At 33.8% G+C, this 22,278-nt stretch overlaps 1 protein-coding gene across 3 annotated transcripts in view; it reads left to right on the top strand.

Annotated features, from left to right (window-relative positions):
• CUL5 (cullin 5) overlaps positions 1 to 22,278 on the top strand; it is a 97,311-nt gene that overhangs the window by 62,694 nt on the left and 12,339 nt on the right. For all 3 annotated transcript variants that reach the window (XM_032642129.1, XM_032642128.1, XM_032642130.1), the window contains 6 exons: positions 3,672 to 3,765; positions 5,157 to 5,287; positions 5,542 to 5,649; positions 8,549 to 8,613; positions 19,969 to 20,101; positions 21,126 to 21,257. In XM_032642129.1, coding sequence (XP_032498020.1) covers positions 3,672 to 3,765; positions 5,157 to 5,287; positions 5,542 to 5,649; positions 8,549 to 8,613; positions 19,969 to 20,101; positions 21,126 to 21,257 — 663 coding nt within the window. The remainder of the gene's footprint in view (positions 1 to 3,671; positions 3,766 to 5,156; positions 5,288 to 5,541; positions 5,650 to 8,548; positions 8,614 to 19,968; positions 20,102 to 21,125; positions 21,258 to 22,278) is intronic.

Raw genomic sequence — 22,278 nt, 5'->3', positions numbered from 1 at the left:
TTTCAGTCTATTAATTTTGCCAATTTCCCAGTATCATAGATTTTAAAATATTTTTTAATGTGCATTTAAAAATTACTAGGGGACTTCCCTGGCAGTCCAGTGGTTAAGACTCTGCGCTTCCAATGCACAGGGCGCGGGTTCGATCACTGGTTGGGGAACTAAGATCCCACATGCTGCATGGTGCAGCCCAAAAAAAAAAAAAAATGCTAATGAGGCTGGGTATCTTTATTTTTTTAGGATTGACATTAATTGTTTAATTCAAGGGAATATCCATCTGCTAGTTCCTATCATTAAGAACATTGGATTTTCCACTACTTTATTCTTATTATGGACCATTTGTATTTCTTCTTTTGTGAGTTGAGGCTACTCTTTCATTATTTTACTTCTTTATTCAAAAAACCATAGTATCTTGATTTCCTATCTCTGATTTTCAAGGCCCTTCATAATTTGGCCATAACTTATTTTTCTAACTTAATACTGTCCAGTAAGAGTCATTCTACCCAATAAGGAATATTTTCTTATTCATATACCTCATTCCATTCGTTTTTTTCTTGGATTCATTCTTTTTAAGTAATGTTTTACATTTCTTTTCTGCCTATTCAAATCCTTCAGAATTCTTAAAGCCCATCTTGCGAGTCTCCCCAAATACTCTAGCCTTCATCCATTTCCTGTTATTTGAATTCCCACTGTACCAATTGTTTCTACAACTTGATTTAGTAGCAAATTATAGGCTACTTTGTTGTGTTATTTATCAAGCACCAAATGTGTTGAGTCCATGAATATATAGCTGGATGGAACACAGTCTCTGTCCTTGTGAAGTTTATTTATAGTGTAGTAATAATGTGTTTATTTCCATCTCTTTGCTTTATTGGTGAAATTGAACTTTTCATATACCTCTGTTATGTATGAAGTATGCACACATTTTAGATACACTATAGTTACATATCCCAAACTGGATTGTAAGAGCATTGAGTGTATAAACCATGTTTTATCTTCTCTATTCCTTACAACACTTAACTCATTTCTGAGCACATAGCCATTACTAAATATATACTTGCTCTCTTAATGTAGTATCAAAAGTTGTAGGCTTGGAGTCACATACCTGGCCTCATATTACAGCTCAAGACCTTATGAACTAATTGTGTAACATTTGTAAGTTACTTAGCCTCTGTAAGCTTGTTTCCTCATATGTTAAATATCTGCTTCATAAGGTTTTCATGAGTTAAATGACATATGGGTTAATCAGATAATGTATGTAAAGCATTTACAGAGTAGGTGCTCATTAAAAGATGTTTGTTATTATAATAACTTGTTTAACCTTTCAAGCTAGAAAGTGTTTCAGTAACCTTTATATCCCTAACTCCTTTCATCTAAGCAGTTACCAAATTCTGCTCAGTTTACTTCAACTATCTTGTCAATTTAGCCTCTCATTTATGTTATGTTATGTTATGTTATTTTTTTTTTTTTTTTTTTTTTTTTTTTTTTTTTTTTTTTGCGGTACGCGGGCCTCTCACTGCTGTGGCCTCTCCCGCTGTGGAGCACAGGCTCTGGACGCGCAGGCTCAGCCGCCATAGCTCACGAGCCCAGCCACTCTGCAGCATGTGGGATCCTCCCAGACCGGGGCAGGAACCCGTGTCCCCTGCATCAGCAGGCGGACTCTCAACCACTGTGCCACCAGGGAAGCCCATGTTATTTTTTTGATCGCACCACGTGGCTTGCAGGATCTTGGTTCTCTGACCAGGGATTGAACCGAGACCCATGGCAGTGAGAGCCCGAGTCCTAACCACTGGACACCTAGCCTACCTAGTCTCTCCTTTAAATCCTCATTGTAACCCACAATAAGAAATACATTTTTTATTGTGACTTAGTATATGCTTTGTTTATTTGCTCATATCTGAAACAATGTTATGAAATAATATTCGTTGTTTTTATATGTGATGCACTCTGATTTTTTTTTTTGTTCTGTTCTATATTAAAAAAAAAACAAGCTGTTTCACAACAGTGTGAAACACATGACACATGATTTTTGGAGTCTGCAAAATTTGGACTACTCCTGAACTAGATTATGTTCAAGTGTAAATTTTCAGTGAAACAGAAAACAGAGATTATTTTAGAAAACAGAAAATAGAGCTTATTTTAGAAAACAGAGCTTAATCTGATTGCACTTTGTTTCTTCTTCATTAGTTGTATATAGTTAGATTTACCTATTCTCTGTCAAAGGTGGGCCTGTTCCATTGTGCATATTCCAGGGCTGGTATAGAATGAGATTACTCAGTAATTGGGGCAGAGCTTCCCACCTTGGCAGAAATTTCTCAACCATTTCATATGTATGTTGTTGTTCTTAGGACAGAAATTTACATACATGGACTTTAAAGTCATTAGTGTAATTCTCATAGAGGGAGGGATCTGAAAAAATTCCTTTTATTATGGAAATTTTTTTAACATTTTAAAAAGTGGAAACAATGATATAATGAATCTCCATTACATAAATTTAACTTCAGTAATATAACAACATTATGTCAATTCCAAGAGGAATTTTTAGCAAAGAACTTTTAAGGCACACACAATTCCCTTCCTTAATACAGACAGATGATCTGTTTTTCAGAAGAGAGGTATCAGCCTTAGTGTACCTTGTATTAGTAATCACAACCTGTTCATTTTGATACCTGCAAGGAGAGTAAATATATGACACGAAGGAGCAGTGATGGAGTGGAGCCAGCCAGAACATTAGACCCTGACCATCTTACTTGCAATCTTTCAACAGCCATGTTTGCCAGTCTCCCCACCACCACTCAGTACCACCTACCTTGCTGACATTATTAGACTGACCTTTTAAAAATGACTTGGTGGGGGAATAGAAGCTCATTACATTTATCTTCTGTTTAAAACCTTCCCTACCTATAGAGTAAAATCCCAAACCATAGATTTTCATTCATAATCTGGCTCCAGTCTACCTTTCTCTCCCACTCTCTTCATATTCAGCTTTTTTTTCTTAGACTACCCAATCCATTTTAAGATTTGTACTTTTCAATATCCAATTTAGATTTCATCTTGTGGATGAGACCTTTTTAACTACCCAGAAAAAAATAGTAGTTCCTTTGTTTGTTTCTGTTTGTGTGTGTGTGTGTTTTGCCACTTAACTGAGTTGTATTTATTAAAGTTTGCTTCCCTCCCCACCCTCAATAAGACAGTGATCTTCTCCAAAGCAGAGGTTATAGCTTATCCTTTGTATCCTAACACTTCTTTGGTGCTCACAGCAATGAAACCTACTATGTGTTGAATGGATGTTCATACTTCTAGCATTTTAGAATCTAATTCCAACACAGGTTCTCTCCAGATGAGAGTTCATTAAAGTTTAGTTTTTCAGTTTGTTTTGTAGATTAAAAAGTTTTTTTCCTCCCCTTGTTGGGGACTTTCATTAAAATTTCTAAAGAGAACCTAAGTTCTATAGCCTTTTCCTTAGGGGGAAGTATGCTTTGGTAAACTAAAATAGAGTATCCATCTTCAACAATCCTCTAGTAAAGGTAAGTAAAATCTACTTTCAGTATTCTTAGTTTTTTGCTGTTGTTGAACATTGTGGTTTTGTGGGACTATGAAGCAAAATGGAGTGGAATAGATCTGGTCCTTATTGTTGCTTATAATAGCCTTGACCAATTTTTGATGTATTTCAGCTCATGGAATGCTGTGTAAATGCCCTGGTGACATCCTTTAAAGAGACTATCTTAGCAGAGTGCCAAGGCATGATCAAGAGAAATGAAACTGAAAGTAGGTAAAACATCACATAAAGTTCTCATACTCTTTTAAGAGGATATCTTTGAAGCACATCACTTTTAGTAAATTGCTGTTAGATCATTCTTTTATACATAGATGTTTTTGTTATGGCAAACTGCGTAAAGAAAATGATAAAAATATTTAGCATAGTTAGAAACACTGTAAAGAAAATCTTCTTTATAAACTTATATTTTAAGCATTTCTCCCCCTTAGGTATCAGTATATTTGTGTGCGCTCACATGCGAATTTCAATTTGTTCCCAAAAGTAGGACACTACTTTTAAAGGCTAATTTAAATGGTAAACGTATGGTATAGGATAGAACTAGGTATTTTGACTTTTGTGTGGAACCTTGTGGCAAATATTTTTAAAAAGTAATAAAACACTCTATGTTGGTAATCTTCATCCCTCTCCCCCAAAATATCTTACAAGATTTCTGAAGTGTATTTTTTATTACTTAAATGTTATTTTTTTATTACTTAAATATGATAAAGTTCTGTTTTGGGAGGTAACAAGTACATTAATACTAAAAAGCATACAGTAAAAATTACCCATATACTTACCACTCAGAGACAACCACTTTTAACATTTTGATGTATTACTCTCTAGATTTCATTGCATAAAATTGCAAGGTCCTATTTAATCTCTAGTTGTCTTTCAAGTACGTTTTTCAGTTCACTTAAGTCTTACACTCTTCAGAAGTATTTTGGAGTAAAAGCAAGTTTCTCATTTGGCATAAATGAAATATTTGAAGTTCTGTATGCCAAACTAAGTAGAGTTATGTCTGATCCAAGGTGGACTCACTTCAGAAGGATTTATTTAGTGGTAACCATTCTGTGAGGTAAGATTATTGTGAAGGTCAATTAAATGGGATAATAGGAGAAAGTGCTTTTTGCAAACTGAAAAATTCTTTATGAATACAGTTTTATATTACCTTGTTACTCTGAACAATCTGAGGACAGTATTTTACCCCTTAGTGATGTGACTGTGTATTGTGTATTTAACATTGCATCTACTTTATGAAATGTAACTAATTTTCTGTGTAAACTTTTGTATTTCTTAGAATAAATATATTCCATTGCATTGAAGGTTAAATGACTCACCTTTTAAGAGGAGTTGGGTTTTGCAGTGTGTGATCACTTTAATTAGAGTTTCTTTTAAAAATAATTTTTGTCAGACTGATATGGTAGATCAGGAAGTTATAGTACTTAACGATAACAAGTCCTAAACTAATTGCACCCACAGAATACTATTAAAGCTATCAACTTCCAGCTAATATTTCCCCACACTCTTATTATCATAGGCATTCTAGATCCATGATACAAATCAAAGAGAAAGTCTGTTCTGATGGATGAAATGATTACATGGGTGTGTTCTATCGTTTCAGAATTACATTTGATGTTTTCATTAATGGACAAAGTTCCTAATGGGATAGAGCCAATGTTGAAAGACTTGGAGGAACATATCATCAGTGCAGGCCTGGCAGATATGGTAGCAGCTGCTGAAACTATTACTACTGTAAGTTCTCCTCAATGACAATGATAGACATATATCAAAGTTATTTTGTAAATGCAGGATAAGGTATTTAAAATCGGGTATTTTAAATTGATGGCAAAACAGTAACGCTGGAACACCTTTCTTAATAAGAAAAAAATATTTCAGAAAAGTTACCAAATTTTAAAGCTATAGTGTTATGAAAATTATGTTTATATTTTCTCATTTTTTGTATTTTTGTTTTAAACTCAACTTAATATACAGCACTTTATTTTTAGGACTCTGAGAAATATGTTGAGCAGTTACTTACACTGTTTAATAGATTTAGTAGACTTGTCAAAGAAGCTTTTCAAGATGATCCACGATTTCTTACTGCAAGAGACAAGGTATATATTCCTGTATGTTAACACTTGTCATAATTTAATTTTAATAAGAAACTTGCATCATGATGCTATTAAATTACAAACTAAAAAACCTAGCAACTCTGATTTTTCATCAGTGGAGGGCAACCATATTATATTTGGTTTCTTATATGCTTTTGTAAGCATTGGGTATGCTTGTGAACCAGAATTTAGCTAGAAAGTTGCTTTCTTAATTTTTCAAGAATGTCTTCCTGTTTTTGAATATTATTGATTATTGAATTCTTATTCATCCTTCCTTTAAGACTCAGCTCAAAGTATACTTCTCCTGGAATTTCCTTGATACTCTGCCTCCCCCCACATCCTATCCCAAGCAGAATTGATTTCTCTGTCCTGTTTCCTTTCATAGGGCTCTTGTGAGAGTTGTATCACATTTATTCTTGCTTTCCATATCTTCTTTCCCATTATAGTCTAGGATAATGGTAATGAAACAGTATTATCCTTAGAGTCATTATCTTTTTATTTTTATTATTTTAAAATATTTATTTTTTTATTATATTATTTTATTATATTATTTATTTATTTAATTTTGGCTGCGTTGGGTCTTCATTGCTGCACGTGGGCTTTCTCTAGTTGCAGTGAGCGGGGGCTACTCTTCATTGTGGTGCACCGGCTTCTCCTTGAGGTGGCTTCTCTTGTTGCGGAGCATGGGCTCTAGGCATGTGGGCTTCAGTAGTTGTGGCGCGAGGGCTCAGTAGTTGTGGCTCACGGGCTATAGGGCACAGGCTCAGTAGTTGTGGTGCACGGGCTTAGTTGCTCCGCGGCATGTGAGATCTTCCCAGAGCAGGGCTCGAACCCGTGTTCCCTGCATTGGCAGGTGGATTCTTAACCACTGCACCACCAGGGAAGCCCCGTATCTTTTTAAATATCATAAACCTATCACTAGAATTACCATTAGTTTTTCCCCCTCTTCAACTACCTTTCCTTACTTCCCAAGTGAAATTATTTTCTAGACTCTAAAAACACAATCAACTTTCTCCAGTAGCATTTTTAAAAAATTACTGTCTACCTTTAGATAAATATTTGGGTAGAAAGAAAGGTAGATAGGTAGGTACCTAGGTAGATAAAGTAGGAAACGGGTTAAGGGAGTATGGAGGTAATGAGATCATTTGAAATATTAAATTGAGTGGCCTGCAAAGGGCTTTATATGAGGTGACATTCAAATCAAGATTGAAGTTGATTAAGGAATATGTCATGTGGCTCTCTGAGGGAATAATACTGTAGCCTGAGGGGAGAGCAAATGCAAAGGCTCTAAGGCAGGATTATACCTGTCATGTTCCAGAACCAGAGAAGAAAGAGATCATTGTGGCCATAGTGGATTGAGTGAGGGGGAGAATAGTAGGAAATCAGAGATAAGTAGTCAGAGATAACAGGAGGCCAGATCACGTAAGACTGAGCCATGGTAAGGAGTTTCATTTGTACTCTGAGTAGGATAGAAAGTCATAGAAATATCTTGAACCAAATGACAGGATCTGACTTACATTTTTATCAGGATCACCTGCCTGCTGCAGAAAGAATAGACTGAAGGGGGCCAGAGAGGAAGCAAGGAAATGGGTTAAGAATCGATTTAAGTAATTCAGTTAAGTAATGATGGAAGCTCTGCCCAGAACGATAGTAGGTGAAGGTAGTCAAAAGTGGTTGGATTTTGATTATATTGTAAAAATAGGCTATACAGGACTTGCTAATGGAATCAGATGTGGAATGTGATAGAAAGATATCAGTCAAGGATGACAGATTTTTGTTCTGATCACTTAGAAGTATATGCTTGCTGAGATGAGGGAAGATGAAGACTTTGTGAGAAGCAGGTTTTGGGGAGATGGTTGAAGAGAGATTAGGAACTCAGTTCTGGACAAGTTAACTTTGAAATGCTTATTAAACATCCATATGGCAACATCAAATCTGGAGCTTAAGGGAGGGGACGGGCCTGCAAAAATAAATCTGGGAGCTTCAGCATATAGATGGTTTTTAAAGCACTGACAGTGGCTATGATCTCCAAAGTAAGAGTGAAGATAGCAAAGAGAAGAGATCCAAGGACTGGTCTGGGGCATTTTAAAGTTAGTTATCATAACGATAAGGAACCAACCATCTTTCCTGAGGAGAGAGGCGAATGAGTGGAATGACCAGGAGAGTGCTGTGCTAGAAAACAAGTGGAAAAAGCACTTTCCAGGAGGAGGGCAGGATCTGCTGTTTTAAAATGCTGCTGATAGGTCAGATAAGATGGGGATTAACCGTTGTCTTCAGCAACATGGAGGTTGACAAGAATGATTAGTTGGAGTAGTAGTGTGAAAGCCTGTTTAGAACAGTTTCAGATAAGAATGGTAGTAGAGAAATTAGCGACAGTGAGTTAGATAATTCTTCTAGGAGTTTAGCTTAGAGAGAGAGAAATATGGGGCAGTAGCTGAAGGTGGACAAAGCCAAGAGAGAGTTTTTAAGATTTAAAGAATAATATGTATGCATATTGAGGCTGTAGAAATAATGGAGGGGGGAAAAATTGATGATACAGGAGAAAAAGGAGGGAATTCTGATTACTTTGGTTTTCTCTGTGAATTAGGAAGCCACATCATCAGCTGAGAGTATGTATGGGAGAGGAAATACTGGAGGTTTGAAGAGAAAGGAGGTGGTATGAAAATGTTTTCTAGGAGAATGTGTGGACAAGAGAAAATGTTATGGTTGTCAGGCAGCATTAATACCTCACTTGAGAATAATGATAATCATAACATGAGAAAGAGCATGTTGAAATCATTGACTTGGCCAGATACATCATTAAAAATAAAAACTAATTTGTATTTTATGTATTTTTAGAATTATAATTATCTATTTTAAGTATTAAAAATAATGTTCGTATCTTATTTTATATTATTTGTAGGCATATAAAGCAGTTGTTAATGATGCTACCATATTTAAACTTGAATTACCTTTGAAGCAGAAAGGGTAAGTCTTTTAAATCATATGTTTAAAATTCTTACATTAAAATTCTTAAATTTTTTGGAGTGTATTATATGTTATTGGATATGCAAAGTGCCCTGTTTCCCTAATCCTGTCAGGTTTGTTTTTCATTTTTTTAACTTTTATGATTTTTGCCACCTTTGATTATTAAAAATTCTGTCTTGATTTTAAATTTTATATTATCTCCTCTATGACCAAAGAATGTTGACCTTATTTTTTTAAGTAAAAAACGTTTTGTTCTTAATCTTTTTGAATCTCTTCTTGATTTTCCCTCCTCGTTTTTCACCAAAGTTATTTTATAACCTACAAAAGCATAGAATATGACTCTATTCACCATAATGATTTTAAGGGAAATCAATTTTAATGTAAATTTTTATGTTTTTTTTTTTAGTTGATCTCTCATTGGTAAGATCTCAATCTCAAGTAAGATAGATTTATTTGTGCTACTATTACAGAAAATCTGAAAATGAAAAGTTAATGAAATATTAATTAATCTGAGCTAGTTATAGTATCTTCAGAGTTGTACTAAGTAGTGCTAAAGGTTAATTGGAAAAACTTCTTTCTTAATCTTAAATAAATTTTATACACAATGCTAAAATATTCAAAAATAGCATTTCTCAAGAAGGAAAAGTAATTGTTCAGGGCTTTGTTGTTTTTTTTTAAAAATCATTTTCATTTTGTATTTTTTTGAACCGTGTAAGTTATTTGAGTGCCATCACAGTGGAAGACACCTACCTGGGTCATACAGTTTTATTGGCATTGTTTAGAAGGGCATTTATTGTGTTCTCTTTATAAATATGAAACATATAACACTACATCTTGGAGATCTCTTCATGTGAATACATAAAGGTCTTACTTATTCTCCACTACTCCCAGCATTTTTTAATGAAAATATTCAAACTGAAGAGTAAAGTCACTCTGTTGCTTTATTTATATGTATATGTATCTTTATATGTATATTTATATATATATGTATATTTATTTATATGTATCTCCCTATACATCCATCAGTCAACTTTTAAATGCATTTCAAAAGAAGTTGCAAGCATCAGTAAACTTTGCTCCCTAAACACTTTAGCATGCAGTCATTAATTGAATTTTGTGTTTGTTTTGAGATAAAATTTACCTACAGTCATATCCATAAATCAAATCTTAGGTGTATAATTTTGTCAGATTTGACAAATGCCTATATCCCTATTAAGATACACAATATCTTCATCATCCTTGAGAATTACCTTATGTCCATTCCCAATCAGTTCCACCTCCTTCCAGAAGGCAACTATTGTTCTGATTATTTCAACATAGGTTAGTTTTGCCTGATCTAGGACTACATATAAATGGAATTCATACAATATGTACTTTTTGTGTGCAGCTTTTTTCAACTCAGCATAGTGTTTTTAAGATTTATCCATGTTTTTTGTATCACAGTGGTTTGCTTTCCAAAGTGGTTGTACTGTTTTACACTCCCACCAGCAAAGTATAAGAATACCACTTAATCCGTGTTCTTGCCAGTGTTTAGTGTTGTCATTTTAATTTTAGTCATTCTGGATGTATGTAGTATTATCTCAGTATAGTTTTGATTCCCATTTCCCTCATGTCTATTGATATTGAACACTTTTTTGGTATTTTTGGTACTCTTATTTTCTGTTTTTTTTTCTATTGGGTTGTTCCTTTTTATTAGTGAGCTGTGAGTTCTTATATATTCTGTATGTAGGTCCTTTGTAAGATATATGCTTTTCTTTTGTGGATTTTGCTTTCTATGTTTTGTCTAGGAAACCTTTGTCTACCTCTGACACTAGGACAAGAAGATAACCTTCTGTTTTCTTCTAGAAGCTTTATAAGTTTTAGCTTTCATATTTACATTTAAGAGCCACCTTAAATTGATATTTGCATATAGTGTAAGTTAGGGATTAACTTTCATTTTTTTCTTTTCTGTATGGATAGCAAGTGGTTTCATCACCATTTGTTGGAAATACTTCCCATTCCCTACTGGGTTGCTTTAGTGTCTTATGTGAAAAATCAAGTGACTTAAAAATATGTTTTTCTGGACTTCCTGTTCTATTCCATTGAATTAAATGGGTATCCTTTGGCCATTACAAACAGCCATGATTAATATAGTTCTGCAGTAAGTCTTTAAGTCAGCTGGTATAACTTTGTTCTTTTTTTTCCTTGAGTGCTTTTGATATTCTGGTATTTTGCTAGTATATAAAAATATGGTTGATTTTTGTATATAGATCTTACCTCCTGTTACCTTATTAAAGTTATTAGTTCTAGTAGTTCTTTTTTAGATTTCTTGAGATTTTCTATGTAAAAAATCATGTAATCTTTGAATAAGGCAGCTTTATTTCTTCCTTTCTCATCTTTATACCAGTTATTTCTTTTTCTGGATTGATGCACTGGCTAGGATCATAAGTACAGTATTGAACAGAAGTAGTGAGAGTGGGCACCCTTGCCTTTTTTGGCAAGCTTAGGGGAAAAGTCTTAATATTTTGTCATTAAGTACAAAGTTAGGTGAGGGTTTTTCATAGATGCCTTTAATTGAGTTTTTTTTATTCCTAATTTGCTGAAAGTTTGATAATGAATCGGTGTTGACTTATTAAATGCTTTTTCTGTGTTAAAATGACCAGAAGGTTTTTCTTCCTTATTCTTTTGATGTGGTGAAATACATTGATTTGGGGGAGGGGTGTGGGGAGATAGAAGAGAGATTTATTTAAAGGAATTGGCTTATGTAATTGTGGGGGCTGGCAAATCCAAAGTTCGTAGGGCAGGCTAGCAGGCTGGAAATTCTTGGGCAGGAATTATTAGACATCTTGGGCAGAATTTCTTCTCAGAAAGAAACCTGAGGGAAACCTCAGTTCTGCTTTTTAATTTTTATTTTATATTGGAGTATAGTTGATTTACAATGTTGTGTTAGTTTCAGGTGTACAGCAAAGTGATTAAGTTATACATATACATATATCCATTCTTCTTCAGACTTTTTTCCCATTTAGGTTATTACAGAATATTGAGTAGAGTTCCCTGTGCTATACAGTGGGTCCTGTTGATTATTTATATATATGTGTGTATATATATATATATATATATGTATATACACATTATATATATATGTGTATATATATATGTATATACACATTATATATATATGGTAGTGTGTATATGTTATTCTTAAACACCTGATTTATACCCCCACACACACACATTTCCCCTTTCATAACCATAAGTTTATTTTTGAAGTCTGTGAGTCTCTTTGTTTTATAAATAAGTTTGATTAATTTTTTTTAGATTTCACATATAAGTGATATCATATAATATTTGTCTGACTTACTTCACTTAACATGATAATTTCTAGGTCCATCCATGTTGCTGCAAATGGCATTATTTCATTCTTTTTTATGGTTGAGTAATATTCCATTGTATATATGTACCACATCTTCTTTATCCATTCCTCTTTTGATGGACATTTAGGTTTCTTCCATGTCCTGGCTATTGTAAATAGTGCTGCAATGAACATTGGGGTGCATGTGTCTTTTCAAATTATGGTTTTCTCTGGACATATGCCCAAGAGTGGGATTGCTGGGTCATGTGGTAGCTCTATTTTTAGTTTTTCAAGGAACCTCCATACTGTTCTCCATAGTGGTTGTATCAATTTACATTCTCACTAACAGTGCAAGAGGGTTCCCTTTTCTTCACACCCTCTCCAGTATTTATTGTTTGTAGACTTTTTAATGATGGCCATTCTGACTGGTGACATTGTATTTTTGATTTGCATTTCTCTAATAATTAGCGATGTTGAGCATTTTTTCATGTGTTTTTTGGCCATCTGTATGTCTTTTTTGGAGAAATATCTGTTTAAATCTTCTGCCCATTTTTTGATTGGGTTGTTTGTTTTTTTTTGATATTGAGCTTCATGAGCTGTTTGTATATTTTAGAGATTAATCCCTTGTCAAATCACTTCATTTGCAAATATTTTCTCCCATTCTGTGGATTGTCTTTTCATTTTGTTTATGGTTTCCTTTGCTATGTAAAAGTTTTAAAGTTTAATTAGGTCCCATATGTTTATTTTTGTTTTTATTTTCATTACTCTAGAAGGTAGATCCAAAAAAGATATTGCTGCAATTTATGTCAAACAGTGTTCTGCCTGTGTTTTCCTCTAAGAGTTTTATAGTGTCCAGTCTTACATTTAGGTCTTTAATCCATTTGGAGTTTATTTTTGTGTATGGTGTTAGAGAGTGTTCTAATTTCATTTTTTTACATGTAGCTGTCCAGTTTTCCCAGCACCATTTATTGAAGAGACTGTCTTTCCTCCATTGTATATTCTTGCCTCCTTTGTCATAGATTAATTGACCATAGGTGCATGGGTTTATTTCTGGGCTTTATCCTGCTCCGTGGATTTATATTTCTGTTTTCGTGCCAGTACCAGACTGCTTTGATGACTGTAGCTTTGTAATATAGTCTGAAGTCAGGGAGCCTGATTCCTTCAGTTCCATTTTTCTTCTTCAGGATACATTGTTTTTTTTAAGAAAACATTTAACCAAGGTTGAATTCTTGGGATAAATTCTACTTGGTCGTGCTGTATTATTCTTTTTATATATTCCTGGATTAATTTGCCAGTGTTTTGTTAAATATTTTTTGTCTATATTTGTGGATTTACCATTTTCTTTCTGGCCTTTGTGCCTTGTACAATTTTCATTTTTTTGATATTTGTCCTTTTCTGGTTTCAGGATTATGCTGGCCTCAAAAAGTATTGAGAGTTATTCCCTCCTTTTGTATGTTTTAAAAGAATTAGTTTAATTGACATTACTTCTTCCTTAAATGTTTGGTAGAATTCATTAGTAAAACCATTTGAGTCGGGAGTTTTCTCTTTGGGCAGGTACTGATCACAAGTTCGATTTCTTTAATAGATACAGGCTTTTCAAAATTTTAAATTTAATCTGGTTGTAGTTTTGGTGAAGTGGTGCTTTACAAGGAATCTTTTCTTCTCAGTTGTCGAAATAACGTACATATAGTTGTAAGTTTATTATCCTTTTCTCTTTGGAAATACATTAAAACTTTTTTCTGGAACCATTTGAGAGTAAGTTGCTCATTATTCCAAGTACACTAGTGTATATTTTCTACAAATATAATCACAATACAACTATCAAAGTCAGAAAATTGTCTTTGATGCATAATAACCATCTACTCCTCAGATCCCTTTAAATTTATTGACCATGTTGTATTTTTTATAGCAGAAGGATCCATCGCAGAATCATGTGTTGCATTTAGTTCTTATAATTCCTTTTTCTTTGGTGTGGAACTGTCTCTCTTTTGACTGTCATTATCTTGACATTTTGAAGATTACAGTCCAATTATTTTGTAGGATGTCCCTTAGTGTGAGTTAATCTGATGTTTTTTATGATTAGATTCAGGTTTGCATCTTTGGCAGAAGTGAAAGTTTATTATTCTCATTGAATCTTTTTTTTGGCCACGCCACATGGCTTGCTGGATCCTAGTTCTCCGACCAGGGATTGAACCTGGGCCCTCAGCAGTGAAAGCATGGAGTCAACCCCTGGACCACCAGGGACTTCTGTCATTGCATCTTATCTGAGGGAGGGTGCATGATTTTGATTTATCCCAGTACTGATTTAGTTTAGTTTGATTACCTAATTAAGTTGGTGTATGCCAGACTTATCCACTCATTCTTTTTCTTTTTGTAATTAAGTATTTTTTGACAGGTACTTTAAAACTGTAAAGATCCCATCATTGCTCATTAAATTTTCAATTCTTACATTGATTTATCATCTCAGTATGAACTCATAGTTTACTATTTTTATTCAATGGGTTATAATTTACTTTTTTTTTTGGTGGGGGTGGTGGGTTGCTGTGCTGCATGGATTACAGGATCTCAGTTCCCTGACCAGGGATTGAACCCAGGCCACAGCAGTGAAAGCACCAAATCCTAACCACTAGACCACCAGGGAGCTCCCATAATTTACTTTTATTCTTTGTTTTGATTTTTAGATTATCCTAGATTTCACTAATGGGAGCTGGTTTCTGGGTCCTTTTAAAGTAAATTCTTCTTTCTTTTTGGGATGTGAAGATTTCCAGATTCATTTTGTACTTTCCCTTGCCTTAGCCTCAGGGTTAGCCATTTTTTCACAGAGCTCTAGTTGCTTTTAGTGGACGTTGGTATTTAGTGGACAAAATCTGTTGCTAGGTGTATTCATTGCTATTGTGGTGTCACTGCTCCTAGAGCCTCTCAGTGGACAAGCTAAAGGTACACATATGCATTTACAACTACAATACCTGGCCTTGTTTCTTTGTGGATGCATTCCTCACCCTGCTGAGGCTCTGACTCCCCAGACTGGACCACCCCCTATATGAATGCCTTCCTCATCCAACTGGAGCCTTAATGCCTCCCGTTGTACCTTCTCCTTGCATGGACACCCTCCTTACCTATTTGGTCTCTTCTCTCATACTCCATACATGGCCACTCCTTCATGTCAACACACCCCTTAACTGTTTGGTCTTTGATGCCTGGATGCTAGGCCTTTCTAGTGGCTCTGACACCTCATGCAAAGTTGCAGCCCTGCAAGGATGGCTCTTTTACTCTGCTTGGGCTTTCATGTCCTTGGTTAAGTTTATTTCTAGGTATGTTTTTCTTTTGGATGTTATTATAAATGAAATTGTTTATATAATTTCCTTTTGGATTGTTCATTGCTGGCGTATGAAAACACAACTGATTCTTGTGTGTTAATCTTGTACCCTGCAACTTTGCTAATAAATTTAGTCATTGGCTCTAGTAGCTTTTCTGTGGATTCTTTAATACTTTATATATAGAAGGTCATGACATCTGTGAATAGAGATACTTTTACTTCTTTCTTTCTAATTTGGATGTCTTTATTTTTCTTGCCTAATTGCTCTAACTAGAACTTCTAGCTCTAGGTAGAACTTCTAGCACAGTGATGAACAGCAGTGGTGAATGTTGACATCTTTGTCTTATTCCTGATTAGTATGTTAGCTGTAGTTTTTTTCATAACTTTGTTATTCTTAATAGCAGCATGGTGTTATGTCTGGTACATATAGCATAGTTTATTTAATTGATCCTTTATTTCTACACTAAGTATTTTCTGATACTTTGCTATTACTAATAATAGTGCTCCAGTGAATAATATTGTACATTTGCCATTTTATATGTTTCTACAGTCTAAATTCCCAGAAGTGGGGATTACTTTCTCTTTATTTTTTTTATTCTAAGGTGACCAGGTCCTGTCTTTAGCTCCAGATTAAGTAGAAAATTTCTGTGGAATAAAATGAGTATTATTAGATGATTCAGGCAGCAGAACATGAGTGTTGTGGCTCTTGGAGGTGGTAGAGGTAATGTTCTAGAAGAATAAAGCTGCTAGTATCATCCAGGTTATTTGGGAGAGTCACTCCTGAGGAGGAATATAGTAGTTCATGGTGAGCCAGTGCTTCCACTGAGAACAATCAGGGAAATCAGGTAAATTTAGGAAATAGTCACTTTAATATTATCAAAGAGCTACAGAAGCAACTAGAACAAAATAATGAAAGTTATAGAAATGAGAGAGAATCTTCAGAAGTTAGCTGATGCTTTGTAGCTGTGTTTCCCTGAAAAAAAGTAACTGAGAATCTAGGTTTCACTCAGGCTGAGCAGTACTGCTGGGGGACAGTAGAGCTTTTGGTGGTCACACAGGACTGGAATGACAAAACTCAACTAGGCTCTCAAGTGAAAGCCCAGGAGGGACATTCCTTAGATTCAGTGGGTAACCAGAGGTAGACTGATTCTTACCAAAACTACAACCCATCCTTGAGCCAAAGTAGTTTGATTGGATTAAAGTGATCAGCCTCTGCCATAGCAGAACAAAGGGTGAACACACATTCTTAATGGAAGATAAACTAGTCTGGTGCCTCTGTGATTCTTTTTTTTTTTTTTTAATTGAAGTACAGTTAATTTACAATGTTGTGTTAATTACAGGTATACAGCAAAGTGATTAAGTTATACATTTATATTTTTTTAAGATTCTTTTTTCCTGTAGGTTATTACAAAATATTGAGTATAGTTCCCTGTGCTATGCAGTAGATCCTTGTTGGTTATCTGTTTTATATATAATAATGTGTATATGTTAATCCTAAACTCCTAATTTATCCCTCTCCCCCTTCATGATTCTTTTATATGCAGTGCGTAGTATTCAGTACATTACTAGTCCTGTGATGGCAGAGAAATTTATGGTCAACTAAGAGAAAAATAATTTCAGAAGCAGACTCTCAGGTGATCCCACTATTGGAGTTAGTAGATAAGGACTTTAAAATAATTAAGATTAATAACTTAACTTATCACTCACGCCCACTCGGATGGCTAAAATTAAAAAGACATTAACAAGTGTTGGTAAAGATGCGGAGAGAGATTAGGATCATTATAGTTGGTACACAGCTACTGTGGTAACACTTTTGTAGTTCCTCAAGAAGTTTAACATAAAGTTAACATGTGACCCATCAGCTCCACTCCTGGGTATATACCCAAAAGAAATGAAAACATATATCTACTCAAAAACTTGTACATAAATGTTCATAGCAGCATTATTCTTAATAGCCAAAAAATGGAAACAACCCAAATGTCCATTATCTGATGATGAATAAGCAAAATGTGGTATATCTATGCGATGGAATTTTATTTAGTCATAAAAGGAAAGAAATTCTGATACATGCTACAACTTGAGTGAAACCTTGAGATGTGAAATAAGCCAGACACAAAAGGACAAATTTTTTATGATTACACTTATATGAAGTATCTAGGATACGCAAATTTATTGATACAGCAAAGTAGAATAGACGTTACCAGGAACTGGGGATAGGAGGGAATGGAAGGTTATTGTTTAATGAGTACAGGGTTTCTGTTTAGGATAATGAATAAGTTCTGGACATAGATAGTGATGATATTTGCAGACCATTGTGAATGTACTTAAGGCCACTGAATTGTACACTTAAAATGGCTAATATGCTAAATCTTTTGACCATGATAAAAAGATAATTTTTTTGAAGGAATGAATGGATATGTGCTATGATCTGGATGAATCATAAAAACATTATGCTAAGTAAGAGATACCAGTCACAAAAGGTCACATATTGTATGCTTCCATTTATATGAGATGTCCAGAATAAGGAAATCCATAGAGACAGAAAGTCGATTAGTTATAACTAGGGACTGGGAGGGAGGGATAGCTGGAAAATGAGATTTGACTACTAATGAGTATGGGGTTTGTTTTTGGGGTAATGAAAATGTTTAAAATTTTATTTTGATGATAGTTGTACAACCTTGTGAATATACTTTAAAGAAACATTGAATTACACACTTCAGATGGATAAATTGTATGGTATGTGAATTATATCTCAGTAATCTTAAATAGATCATGAATAATAATGAGTAAGTAATACATATTAATAGACAAATAGGTGGAAATTGTTACCTGAGAAAAGGTAAAATATCTATAGCGATATGTAATTGGAATTATAGAGAAAGGAAAATGAGGCATGAGCTATTGACCAAAATTTTTCCAAATTGCCAAAAGATGCCAACTTCTGTATTCAAGCAACTCTTTGAATCTCAAGCGTGATAGCTACAAATTAAACCATTCCTAGGTACATCATAGTAAAACAGCTAAAAACTGGAAAAAAACAAAACAAAAAGAGATCGGGGGAATGACACAATACCAAAGAAACAACAATAAAAGACTGAAAACTGTCTTCTCAACCTGTTGAATTGGAGGAAGGGAGATAGACCACTGCAGTTATTACAGCAGTTCATATAGAAGCTAGGTATTGGCAATGTGAATAGGTTGGAGGAGATGGATAGATTCTTATGAAGTAAGTTAGTGGTCTTTAGACTTGCTATATCTACCTCGAGGGATACAGAAAGAATTCCCAAGAGTATGCCAGTGTAGATACTTTTAAGGAAATCACTTTCTAAATCCTCAATTTCCACATCTACTTTTTTCTGAAATTGAACCCTCTGGTGGAAGTATTGCAGTTTCTCCTTTCACTTCTCCTTTCCAGAATTACTCTTCCCTATTTTGTAAAGAAAGGCATATCTCTCTTCATTCTTACTATGGTATGTGCCTTGAATTGTAAAATGCCTCCAAGTCGTTTAAGAAAGGAATATTTTGAAATATTGGTATTGTTGTACAGAAAATGAATTTCTAATGACTAGATGTTATATCCTTTTGCAAAATGGTTTCTAATTATTTGCTTTCAACACAATTGATGGCTAATTTGATCCATTATTAAAAAATAACTTTTTTTGTTAGATCAGTATATGTTTTTTTAGCAAATAACTCAGGAGGTGCTCAATGAATTGAGTAACATTATAAGAAAAACTTCTTCTAGTCCTATCTATAAATATGAATAAGATTTTTTAGGTAAAAGACATAAATTTATAAATACAAAAAGTAGAAGTAAAATTGATGATTTCCTGCATTCATAATTGGGAGGGGAAAAAAGTTTCATCCACTTCATAGACAAAATTTTGCATATGCATATGTTTTATACACACACAATATAATTATGTTGTTTTGTTAAGTCGTGTACTTATAATAATTTGGACAACTCATTTCTGATAACAGTTGAATTTTATACATAAGAAGTTTTAAAATGTTGAATTTAAATTTATTTACATATATAGTTTAGAGAAGTGTGATAAAGAATAAATGAAAGACTTTCAAACATAAAGTACGATACACTCGTTTTAAAGTTTTGTTAGGAAAGTGAAATAGAGATGTAAGTTCATTGTTTAAGGAAAGTTTGTTTACAGTTGTTTTTAATGAAGGATGATATATATCATATCACTGTGAAATTTAGGTTACATTGGATATGTCTCAAAGAGTGAAGTAACAGTTTTAACATAAATTGATTGATGTTCTGAATCAGATCGTGAAAAACAGGGGAGAATGCTACCTGTGTGACATCTTGCAAATAAACACTGAGTGCTTTAAAAAAAAAAGTTTTAAATGTTAACTTATAAATATGCAAGGATTTACACAGTTTTTCAAAACTATTTTAGAAGCATCTTAATAAAATCTTTTAAAGATCATTGGCAAAGCTGCCACTAGAGTGAGGCAAGGTGGCACATAGGTTACAAAATATAAGGAGGTCTCACTCTCATTGTTCTCCAAGTGCACTTATGGGAACCTAAGAGTGAGTGCCTCCTTAAACTATGCACCCTAGATGTAGACTTGCTTACCCTAGTCCCACTGGATCTATACAACATAAGAAATCTGTGAAAAATTGGCTTTAGAAAAAATATTTGCAGATTCAGTCATTTTCATCAACTGCTTTTAATTTGTTTTTTAGGGTGGGATTAAAAACTCAGCCTGAATCAAAATGCCCTGAGCTGCTTGCCAATTACTGTGACATGTTGCTAAGAAAAACGCCATTAAGCAAAAAACTAACCTCTGAAGAGATTGAAGCAAAGCTTAAAGAAGTGGTACATAAAATTTTTTTAACTTGAAATTTTTAAATTATCTTTGAATTTGTGTTTTGCTTATAAGGCTTTCTGTGATAGCCTCAGTTTTTTTTTTAATGTATATCTCTAAGCAACTAATATTATGAAATTTTACCAGTGCAAGATCTCTATAGAGCAGTTATTTTTCTTACTGAAAATTTTTATTCTGTAGCTGCCAGAAAGGGAAATAGTATTTAATTCTTCCCCTTTCTTGATTATTTTTAAAAGTCAGTTAAATTCTAGCTTGTATTAAAGGACAAAAAAAGGGAAAATGGAGCTAGCTGGTGGTATTTGGAACGATATTTGAGAGACCAGTTTTTCACTTCTTCCTTTTTGTGAGAGCCCAAAATAGATAGCCAGGGATAAATGAGTGTAGATAAAAAGTTAGTTGCTTTCATATTTATTTGTCTCTGCTTGTTATTGTAATATGATATAAGCCAAGGACATCATATCAAAGAGGAAAAAATTAGTAAGTAAAGATATAGAGAAAGTATAGACAAAGAGGGATAGAGGGGGGAGTTCCATGGCAGTCCAGTGGTTAAGACTGCTTTCACTGCTGGGCCCAGGTTCAATCGCTGGTCAGGGAACTAAGATCCCATAAGCTGCATGGCGCAGCCAGCAAAGCAGGGGGGTGGAGTGGGGGGTGGTTAGAGAGAAGATTAGTGTTAGAATAAAGTGAAGAAGAAATGTAGAAGAAAAAAATGGGGAAGAACCATTGATTTTCATGTAAAGTTTTATCACATTTTATATTAAATCTCAAAACTTAATGTTTCTAAGAACTAAAAGGTTATTTGGTTACAGTCTCAAATTTGCTAACTTTTAAAGTATTAAAGTACTGTAGTATTCCAGGACTGGTTATTTTTCAGAGATGGGCAATTTACTAAACCTCTCTCTGTATTTGATTATATAAATTTCTGAATTTTGACAATTGGGGATGTAGAAAGGTCTAAATGAGAGGGAGGGCTAAGAATGTATGTAAATTGAAAGTAACTTTTTTTCTGTACAGCTCTTGGTACTTAAATATGTACAAAACAAAGATGTTTTTATGAGATATCACAAAGCTCATTTGACACGACGTCTTATATTAGACATCTCTGCTGATAGTGAAATTGAAGAGAATATGGTAGAGTGGCTAAGAGTAAGTAAAATTTTAAAAAATATTTGGTTTTCTTAAAATAGCACATGGTTCATATGTGTGCTTAAGTAATGCATTTTGTTGATATTGTTAATATTGAAGAAATATGGAATGTTTTAGAAGAATATAGCATCAATTATATAAAATAAAGTATATTTTCTTAAGACTTCTGGTGAAGCACCTTTGCTCTTGCTTTGCTTCTGTTGTTTCACTCTTTTGTATCTCTGCTCTCATTTGAACTGACCTTAACTAACGGACAAATCGTTTCATTTTTAAGATGTTTTTAGTACTAAATATTTAACCATAGAGATGTTTGTAAATAAATACATCTATTAAGGAAAAAGAACAAATAGGTAAAAGTTGATGGCTTATTTAGGTTAATCAATGCTAATTATGGCTAAATTCCCATGTTAAAATATTTTACGTCTGTTCCTTTCTGTCCATTTTAATGGAATTTGAGTTATATCAGTATAGCATAAATGAATGTCTTTCATTTATACATATGGTGTTATATATAATATTACATTAATATATGATAATAAAACATCTATTATAATGTGTATAATTATATGTATTTTATATATTTTTTTTCATTTATATGTGTATTTCAAATTAAAGATTTGCAGATAGCCCTGTTTTGCCTGGTAGTGTGGGATAGTAAAAATTACTGTTCAGGTGATCTTAATATTAACAATCACTGGGAAAAATTACTGCTTTGTGACTTCGAAATTTTTGTCAAAATATTAAAAACCTCTTATTATCTAAGTATATAGGAGAAATGAAAAAGTAGTAAAATTAATATGTATTTAGTACACTGTAATTTAAAACAAACTTTCAGATTTAAAGTGTATTTCTTTGAAAAAACTGCTATTGCAATTCACATGTCTGATATTGTATCTAGAATATATAAAGAACTCTTACAACTCAACAGTAAAGACAACTCAGTTAAAAATGGGCAAAGAGGGGCTTCCCTGGTGGCGCAGTGGTTGAGAGTCCGCCTGCCGATGCAGGGGACACGGATTCA

The sequence above is a fragment of the Phocoena sinus genome, chromosome 8, assembly GCF_008692025.1.
Source record: "Phocoena sinus isolate mPhoSin1 chromosome 8, mPhoSin1.pri, whole genome shotgun sequence".
Lineage (NCBI taxonomy): Eukaryota > Metazoa > Chordata > Mammalia > Artiodactyla > Phocoenidae > Phocoena > Phocoena sinus.
Note: the sequence above shows the minus strand (reverse complement) of the source record. Positions and strands in the feature narration are given on the sequence as shown.